At 47.6% G+C, this 10402-nt stretch overlaps 1 protein-coding gene across 1 annotated transcript; it reads left to right on the top strand.

Annotated features, from left to right (window-relative positions):
* The first annotated feature begins 297 nt into the window (after positions 1-297).
* On the top strand, positions 298-7230 carry TMEM271 (transmembrane protein 271). Its single transcript, XM_033511314.1, has one exon. The coding sequence runs from the start codon at positions 1815-1817 to the stop codon at positions 2907-2909; it is 1095 nt and encodes a 364-aa protein (XP_033367205.1). The 5' UTR covers positions 298-1814; the 3' UTR covers positions 2910-7230.
* Positions 7231-10402: the final 3172 nt, after the last annotated feature.

Raw genomic sequence — 10402 nt, 5'->3', positions numbered from 1 at the left:
CTTCACATGGCCACAGATGAGCAGGCCAACAGACTCACTCCTCAAGGTAAGGGACAGCCTGGGAAGAAGAAGAGTTAAGGATGACTGGGCATGATATACCCAGCAACCCTTTTCTCAAGGGACACAAGAAGGCTGGTCAGGACTTTTGTGTTTTCTCACATACTCAGTGTTCCATTGGCCCTTTGTGAACAGGAGGGAGAGAGAAAAAAATCCCTTTGTTTTGTCTGTGTGGTCCTATGGGGCACGATGGCACATCCTTTTGATACTTTTTGATACTGAGCCAACAATACTTCTGGAAGGTGCAGCCTTAGAGATCTGGACTCCAGTCAGGACAGCCTCCCACCAAGTGTCCCTGAGAGGACCATTGCCGCCCCATGGAGGGCCCAGAAACCTCTCTCGCGGGGAGCAGCTGCTGCAAAGGAGACCTGTACCCCTCTGCCCGAGATTACAGCTGTGTGCTGCTGCTCCTCAGGGAGGTGCCAACAGGGTCTACCCCGGCGGGACAGAGGGAGCAAGGTCGCGTCTCCGCAGAAAGCTGAACACCGGATAACGCCACACACACCCCTCCTGCCACCAACAGGTGCACTTGCGCTGCTGGAAGAGAAAATGATTTGGAAAACTGCTTTCTCTCTCTCGCTTGCTCCCCTGAATGCTAATCAGCGGCGCCGGCTAAAAATACCCAGCAAGGCTGGCGTGCGCACGGCAGATAGGGAAAATGGGGGAGCTGAAAGGCTACAGCTTCCCGGAAGAAAAAGGGACTAGCGAGGAAGAGCCTTCCTCAAGAACCCCTTGCGGGACTTGCCCGCTCCGAGGCTGAGGTTCCAACCTCTCCCTCAGCAGGCCCCTGCAGCTGCTCCCCGAGGAGTCGCGGGGCCACCATCTACCGGGGCAACTACCGGGGCACCACCCCAAACCGGCTCCCAGCCTCGGCGCTGCAGGCGCTCCCGGACGGGGCGTCCCGAGGGTGCCGCCGTGGCCATTCGTCCCTCGAGCCCCGCTGCCCACGGGGTGCAATCCCACAGCGGTTCATCGGCGGTGCACGAAATAAAGAGGGCTGCTGAGGACCGCCGCCCCCGCGGGCCCGGAGGACCCGGCGCGGCGCTGGGGCTCGGTCCGCTCGCTCGCTGCACCAGAGCCGCCGACACACCGCAACGCGGTCACAGCGATGCACGGCGGCTCGCCGGCCTCCTGGTGAGCGCAAGAGATAAGTAATAAATAAATAAAATTAAGAGAGGGAGAGAAGGCAGGAACACGGAGACAAGCAGCAGCCCTCGGCAACGGAACCCGCGGGGGTGTTAAAACCCCCGCCACCCCCTGCCCGAGCCGCGCGTCCAGACCCGCGCTCCGCGGTGCGGGGCCGGCCGGAGGGCGACGTGCTACCCCCCCGCACCACGCAGGTGGGAGGGGAGGGCTGGGCAGCTCCGCCGCCCCCGGCCTCGCCGGGGGTCGTACTCTGCCCCTACCACCCGCGACGGCCCGGTGGGCCGCCCCCTCCGTCCCCCCGCCCGCCGCGGCTCCCATCCATAATTAATCGCCTCCCCGCAGCCGCCGCGATAAGAGAGGGCGGGCGGGGACGAGGAGGCGGCGGCGACCGGGAGGCGGTGGGGGGAGCGTTGCGCGCTCGCCGCGCCCGGCTCACTGCGGCCGGCAGCTGCCTGCCGTGCGGAGCGGAGCGGAGCGCAGCCGCCCCGTCGGGGAGCGCCGCGCTCGCATGGCCGCGCCGCGCCGCGCCGCCGCCGCCGCGGGGCCGGGGGGGGCCGCGGGAGGAGGATGAGGCGGACGGCGGGGCGGCGGCGGCGGCGGCGGCGCGGAGGATGAAGTGGAGCGTGCGGGGAGCCTGCGCCGCGCTCTCCAGCTGCCTCCTGCTCGCCTGCGCCCTCAGCGCCGCCGCCGTGGGCCTCAAGTGCTTCTCGCTGGGCTCCGAGCTCAAGGGCGAGCCCTTCCGCCTGGGCACCGCCGCCGGCGCCTTCTACTCGGGGCTGCTGCTGGCCGCCGGCCTCTCGCTGCTCGCCGCTGCGCTGCTCTGCTGTCGCCCGCCCGACGAGGCGCCCGTGGCGCCGGCTCCGGCACCGGCCCCAGCACCGGCACCGGCCTCTGCTTTGGCCCCGGCCGGCGACCCGGACCCGGCGAGCGGCGGCCCCGGCGGGGCGGAGGCGGCGGCCGCGCCGTCGGGGCCGGTGGAGAAGGCGTCGCCCGGGGGGCGGCAGAACTTCCTGCTTCTGGGGGTGCTGGTGTTCATGCTGGGCGTGCTGAGCGCCTTCGCCGGCGCCGTCATCGACGGCGACACCGTGTCGCTGGTGGAGAGGAAGTACTCGCACTATTGCCTGCTGCAGCCCGGCGGCGCGGCCCGCCCGCGGAGCGGACCCGCGGCCCCCGACGGCACCGCCGCGGCTCTCCGCTGCCAGAAGCTGCGGGACTACCAGCAAGGCTTGGTGCTCTCCACCGTTTTCAACGCTCTGGAGTGCCTCCTGGGCCTGCTCAACCTGCTTCTTGTCAAGAACTACAAAGCCGCGCAGCAGCGCGGACGGAGGCGGCGGCGGCGGCGAGCGGCCCCGGCGGCGGCGGCGGCGGGCGGGCGGCGGCGGCGGCGGAGGGGCGGCGGCGGCGGCGGGCGGCGGGCGCCGCGCCACAGCCAGGGCTCCCTCTTCTCCGGCGGCGAGCCCGAGCTCAGCCCCGGGGATTGCCCCTTCCAGGCCGTCTCCTACATCAACGTGGGCGTCTTCCACGTCTTCGACGAGGCCGGCGTGGAGGTGCACTGCGGCGGACATCCCTCCGTCGAGCTGCCCGGCTACTCGCCCATGGACCCCGAGCTCAACGCCTCCTACCCCTACTGCTACCCTCTGCCCAGCGAGCAGCCCCCCGCCTACGAGGAGATCTACCCCGGGGAGCCCTGCGCTCACGGCACTTAGCGCCGACCGCCTCCGGGACGCCCGGCTCCCCGCCCGGCCCCCCGGATCGCCGTGACAGCCAGGAGCGGGCCCGCCAGCAGTGCGGGGACCGGGGACAGTTCTCGCACCACCGACGGGATGGTCCCGCCGCCGCGGGCGCAGCGGGACACGGGCGGCGTGCCGCCGTGCCTCTGGCTCTGCGGAAGCTTCTCCTCCCTCTCTCCCTCCCTGCTCTCCCCTTCCTTCCCCCCCTTCCCTCCCCCACACCGACCCTTCCTCCGCCGGCGGCTGAATTTTCCGAAGGCTGCGCAAGAAACGCCTAAGGGTTGGTTCCTCCCGTCGCCTCTCCTCTGTAGCCAAGTTTAGTTCCCTTCAAGTGATTCATCAGTCTCCAGCTTTAGCAGTCCAGAGTTACCCATTTATGATAACCAGCCAGTGTAAGGAAAAGGTGTCATGAAGCTTCTTTACCTCTCAAAAGAGCTAAATTTCTAAACAACGCAGAGACATTTGTGTCACGTTTACTAGAGGTGTATTGGGGATCTTTAACGTTTACACTACTCCTTGGGAGAATTGAGTTCTGTTTTAAGATTTAGTGAGTTAAAACATTCGTTGGTCTTGTAAGATGCACATTGAGAAAAACCTGCACTTTGAAAAAGAAACAGGAAAAAAATCAACAACGTTTTTGTACACTAACGTGCCTGCTTTTGTTGATAACTTCTTACTGTAAAAGCTTTCAGAAGTCTATAGTGAAAATGTTTGGTAAATTCACTGCAGTTTAAAATTGATGATTAGTTCCTTTACTAAAATAACTGAGATGTTGCTAGGATATGGCAGTTAAAAAGGAAGTCCAAATGTAGTACACATTCCTTTTTGTAAACAGGTTCTGTGTTTTTAATGCAAGGCAGGATTTCTTTTTGTTTTGCACAGGTGAAGGGTATAATTCTATTTTGTACAACTACATGGTTTACCTTGTAAAGAGTTCCATTTTACCTGTTACAATTCATCAATCTGGTAAGCTTGAATATTAAAAGTTTTATTTGAAAAATATATATATTGTAAACAGCCTTAACTGGTGCAGTACTCACAGTTTTAAAGGATAAATATATATATATATATAAACCATCCTGGAAGACATCTTCCAAAAGTGTTTTCAAAACAGTATTTATACTCCTATTTTAAAGCAAGGATTTTTGTTTGGTTGGTTGGTTGGTTGGTTTGTTTGTTTATTTAAAAAAAGGCCAGTCTAATTTCTGAAAAGGGGGAGGGGGAAGTGATGGGGTCGTTTGCTGTTAACTCTTCATTAACTTTGAGGTATTAAAAAGGGTTTCTGCAAAGAGAAAAATGCTAAATCCTCCTTTTGGATTCTGCTGTGGAATGCCAGTACCAGATAGTATAAAAAAGTGCTAATTAAAGAGAATCAGATGCGGCACATTTTATTACATCATCTGAGAACAGACAAAGGCTTGATTTCACGTTGCACGAAGAACCAAAGAGCAACTCCCCTGGTTGCATTTGGTTCCATACCCCCTCCTCCAGTTAAGGCATATTGAAATGAAGTATTACAAAATAACCTTTTTGTTAATCCTGTGTTTGGAGCCTGCTACAAAATGCCAGTGTATCAGCTTCCCGGGGCTGGGGGAGTGGGGGGAATGTGGAAGAGGAGGGGAGGCAGTGAGTGGAGAGAGAGTTAAGAGTATGCAAAGTTACAGTCTATTTCTGTGGTTCATGGAAAATTATTTTGAACTTTTTAGCTGCAGAGAGGCTGACGTAATTTGCAGCCTTAGAACTGGAGAGAGAGATTTGATTCTAAAATATTCAAATATCTCTGCACTGTTGTTTTCTAAAATGTTTTGACTTGCACACTTTGTACAATCTAAAATGCAGAATGCCTGAAAAGTCTTTAAAGTTGCAAACTGATGTCTGTGAAGCTCACGATTAAAGCTCTAATCTAGAGAAGGGAGTGAAAAGCAGAAGTTGCCAATTTGTCAAGTAGTTCTAAATAGCAGAAATTTAAAATAGAGCTCCTTTTGGCCAGCAGATTTCCTGGTGTGGAATGCCAGTCTAAAACATATGCCCTAGCTAAGTCCCATTTTAGTACTGAAGACTGATTTTATGCTGCCTCTCTGCAGATGCACCTTCTTAACCCCTTACGGGAAAGTGAGAAGTGCTGTAATCTTTGCCTATAATATTGATTTAGGCACAAGACCAGTTCCATAGCATACATTATTGCTCATACAAATGGGATTCTGCAAAATTACTAACTAAAGCAGAAAGCCTAAATTCTTACAGAGGTCTCCATTTGAATGAGTTTATGAGAGAGCACAGTACCTGATACTGAATTAAATGGGAACTGCTAGACTGCAGAGTGATTTTGAAAAACAGATGAACCAGCTAGGTGCCTAAATACAGATGCAGATGTGTAATAATAGTTGTTGGTTTTTTTTTAAAATTGGCTACATACATTGTAGTTCATGGAAGATGTATCCTAGTTTTACTTAAGGAATTGATTTTTTGTCATAAAAAGACAGCATTATACTTAAGATGATTATTTTAGGAATTATGAACTAGACAATTCTGAAACTCCAGATGTTCCAAAGATCAGTGCTCAGGGAAATAAATGGAAAGTCAAGAAAGCTACCTATTATACTCAATTGTTTAAATGTAAACAATTTTAGACTATGGATTTTTAAGATTGTTAAAGTCATAACTTTTTTTTGTATGTATGTGTGTGTACATGCCTGTGTAGGTGTGTTTGTGTTTGATTTAAGTCTTTTCAGGATGCCATTGAATTAGAATATTTATTTGCGGCTCAGTTTTAGTTTCCAAATTTCTACTTTTCTTCATTTGGGCTTTTATCCCCTGGAATAGTTTCATTTAGAGGTGGACAGATTGCCAGAATAATGTCCAAATCAGACTCCCACAGAAGCCAGTAGGCGTTGTTTCGTTGACTTCAGTGGATCTGGGCACAAATTATATGTAACACCTACTCTAAATAATCTTCAAAGTAATCTTGATCTTCTGGCATGACAGGATGCAGCAGTGGCATATTATTTCTCAGTTATTTGTGATCTGTATGGATAGCAGTATTAAGGGAGGTCACCTATGGTATTATACACGTTTTTAAAAGCAGGAAAAGAAATTGGCAGGCAAATTGACCAAACAAGCCATGTTTTATTAAAGATGGTATATCAGTGTTTCAGGTATCTGGTGACTAACTTTTCTGATAAAACACAAAACACCACACAAATTTATTTCTCAGTGAGAAGAAACTTATAAATACAGGATATGAGATGAAGCTTCACAGGCATGATTGCAGTATTGTGAAGCTGTTTTTAGTAAACCTGAATCATCATTCTATCTTCTGAGCAATAATGTTAGAGTGTATAAACTATACTGTGCCAAAATTGAAAATAGGCTGGTGTGGGAAGCACTGGAGCTTAGGTTAATTACCTGAGAAGACCTATATTGTCCCTTTATTTCCCATTCTCCATCACAGTATTGTCAAGGTAATGCAAACCTGATCAGTTCATGTCACTGAAGGGTGATAACTGCAAGGCTTCTGCCTAAAGCAGCAAAATCATGGAGAACGGAAGAGAAACTTGTATGTGCTATCAAATCTCCATTTTGCCTACCTGAAATAATGACAAGACTTGTTTTTGCCCTATGGCTTGTTGTTTTAATTTGTTTCCAGCTTTACTCACATCTGTTCCAAGGGAGGGAAGAATAGGCTCATTACTACTGTTTTGGTCACAGTGAAGTACTGATTTAGTAGCAGACTGCTCCACAGCTTCTGTGCCCCTTCTGCAGGTAATAGTGGCTAGTTAAGGTGGAAAATCAAGTCTGCTGTCTTTGATGAGACAGGATTTGCCTGCAAGTGGAAAAAATTTATTCCCACCAGCCTATTAGCAATTCACATGAATTATTTTCACACTCCAACATCCTTGCTTAAATCTTACTTATACTTCGCATTGTAATTGACAGACAGAATATACATGAATCTAAAAACAGGGAAAAATTTATGTTAGAGAGAAATTGTATTAAAGTAGTACAGATTTTACTCAAAGTTTGATTTCACTGTAGGACTTCTTTGGTTCACCAAAAAGCGCTATGGTGGCTGGTATAACTTGGATATATTTCAGACATACTGTTTAATAATCAGAAAAGGTTTCTGAATGTTCACATGAGAACGGCAATCTGTTTCTGCTTTTGGATATAGTACATATGAAAACCTTTTCTTCATTTTGCCATTTAATCCAAGATTGATCCTCAAGAAAATGTCAGTAATTGATCTTGTAACTTTAGGATCAATAAAATAAGTTTTAAAGCACAGCAAATCCTATAAGAAAAGCCTAATGCTCTTCATTTCATATTCTTTGTCTTAGGCGAATGTCTAATAGTACAACTGAAACTAGTATTTAATTATCATTTTCATTACAAAATCTTGGTTTTCAGAGACTTAGAACTGGTACAAGCGGAACCATGGTATAAAATGCCAGGTTTTACTGTGAAGTTGAGTCTGTTCCCATAAGTCAGGTATTTCTCAGTTACAAGATGTTCAAATATTTTAGATAAATTCTGCTGGTAAAAATCTGTTCATTTCATATGATGCCACTCTACACATGTGCTAGAGTAACCTCTCCTTAATACAGGTACATATTTCCAATTAAAATGCATAAGGATAAGATTCAAATTTGTCATGATCACTGTCCAGTTTTTAAATTTCTTCATTATCTGTTATTAGTTAATGGCATGGGACTAGGGCTTGGTGTATGTTCCAGCTCATCTAATAACAGTTTAGCAGATAACAGATGGACTTCAGGAAATCCACAGGCTAATGGAGTGCTGGGGGAAAAGCTTCAATTACCTGTTGCAACCATTCACGATACAGGGCTTTCTGCCCCAAAGAAGGCACTGCCCAAACAAAATAACTAGAAGAAATCTGAGATTTTAAATTGAGAGCATTGTGCTCTCATAATACCAGTTCTGAAATTCTTTCCCTTCATAGCTTTTGAAGAGTGGAATCCTCAAATTTGTCATCTTAAAATGCGATTCAAGAAACTGCCTCACTTTCTATTGGCCAGGTGTGCTATGTACTTTCTAGACAATGTTCAGGCACCATGGTGAAGTTCAGTAGAAGCTTATGGCTATGCCTCCTTGATGTCAGCCTAGATAGTCTGTAATTGAAGACCAAGTCATCTAAAAAGCCGTAGGACTCTCTTAGGTATACTTTACAGAAGAAAGTCATGCTGTCCTGTTTCATTCCTTTTTCAGACCCAAACACCTTAAAATTCAGTGAATTTACCTTGAGGCAGGAGTGGACATGACATTAGAGTTTGCCAGTACTTTGGTTGTGGAATTTTAGATATCTGGAAGATGTCCTTAAGTTTTGTGGAAGGAAACACTTCTAGTAAAAAACACATACTGACCAGAACACAGAAAATTCCAGTGTAGATGTAGTTCCATAACACTACAACATAGCAGAAGTTCCCAGACATAGCAGAAGGGTTTCACTTACGGATTACTTTTGGCATGGGTCTGTCTGGCAAGGGTCTGTCTGATGGGGAAGTTCATTTGCAAATGAAGGGATGGGGAAGGTCTTTGCAAATGAATCATTTGTTTCACTTCAGCAGGTAGGATTTAAACACCTACTAAATACTTCAAGCATCCTTACCAGTTTGTCTCCTCTGTGGCCATTGTTAGCAGAGGATAAAGTGAAGTGTGGGAGGAGAGAAAGCTTATCATGATCTTCTTAATGGGTTCAGAGGACTAAAAGTTCCGAAGCATTCATTGGTTTTATATTAAGATTTGAGAATGGAAGAATACCTATAATATCTAAAAGGATTATTTTCCAGGGTTTATATTTTTGGAAACCTAATACTTAGGTTTAGAGAAGGTTCTTTCAGAATTTGCGTTTTCTCCCAGGTTCTACATTTTAAATGAAAGCTCATCTCACAAAAATACTCAGTGAAATCTCCAGGCATTTAAATTATTAAATTTAGGGAGATTAAGTAGAGCTGTCCTACGAATTACTGAGTGCCACCAGTTCCTGTGGAGGTCATGTAAGGAATCTGACACATGGTGCAGATGAGGCCTTATTTGCCAACGTTCAAATTCTGGCATTTCCTCACAAGTGAAAGAGGCAACAGCACAGAGCTGTGCTACAAAAAAAGAAAGTTCCAGGCAATCAGACAGTCACGGATTTTGGAGGAGGTATGTACAGTATCAAGGTCTATGCAGCTGCCATCCATTCATGATTAAAATGTATGCCCCCACAAGGGATTGTCTGTGGTGGATCTGAGTAGAGGCTGATCTTGCTATGTCTAGGTCCAATGGCTTCTAGAAACATGGAAAAGTCCTAACAAAACAAGATCATACTTTCACTGGAAAGGAAAGAAAAAGAAATTTCTATTTCCTTGTATTTTGGAGTATTCACTATTTCCTGAATGACAAAGAAGCTACAGGTATATGCATATTGACTAAATTAGACTCTTAGAAAAATAGAAAATTGAAATGTAAGTGTTGAAAATGACTTAATCTGTCCAAAACCTTTTGATGTGCAATCAAAAATTACGGTAATTCCAGTAGCATATCCGCCTGACCTGGGCACTCAAAATTACTAGAATTGAAAAAATTACTACCACCAAAATACTGGGAGATTGAAAAAAAAATCATATTCTGCTTTCTGATTCATCTTTTGCTCTAAATCAAAAAGAAAGAAATTCTGATACAGCTCTTTGTGAAACTGTTGCTAAGAAATATGGTTTGTTATTCTGAATGGAACATAAGGTTGCTTCTCTCAACAAACTGGGAGATGATAGCTGCACAGAAATGCATTTGGCTAGCACAGAGACTTCTTTATCAGTAAAGTCCTTGGAGATCTAGCTACCAGAAATATACTGAAAGGCACCATCATCATTATCATCATCATCATCCAGGTTTACCTGGACCATTGTTTTACCGCATTGAGCTTCGTGTTCTCCTAGGCAATGGAGCTCATCTTGTCAGTGGGAAACGAGCATCTGTCTTTTGTGACACACTAATCCAGGACCTGGATACGTGCAGGGAGCCTCTGGCCCCCTGAGAGTCAGTGTGCTGTGGCACCGGCTGTACATGTGTCAAGAGCGGGTAAGGTGGGATGTGCGTAGCCCAGGGGAAACGCTGCTTTATGTTACAACAATGAAGAAAGCAGATTGCTGTCACAATGCCAAGTTCCAGACATGTTATGCAGTGGTCCTGGGGTGCAGCAGGAGCTTGGCTGCATTTGGGGAGGTGCTTCTGGGTCATTTCTGCTAAAGCAAGTTGTTCAAGTCAAGTGGAATGGGAAGAACAATAAATGTCTTTACTGCAACCCTGTCTCTCCCCCTCCAACAAAATGAAAGTGATCCAATTGCAGACCTTCACAACAGAGGTGTTGTGTCTTGGGTTCAGTATTTATCCTCTGCTCCCTCTAGCAACTTCTCCAAAAGAACAGCTCAGGAATGCCAAGTGCACACTGTTGGTTGCCTCTTTGCTTA

This window comes from Parus major, chromosome Z, assembly GCF_001522545.3.
Source record: "Parus major isolate Abel chromosome Z, Parus_major1.1, whole genome shotgun sequence".
NCBI lineage: Eukaryota > Metazoa > Chordata > Aves > Passeriformes > Paridae > Parus > Parus major.
The sequence above is the reverse complement of the archived record's forward strand: the minus strand, read 5'-3'. Positions and strand labels throughout refer to the sequence as shown.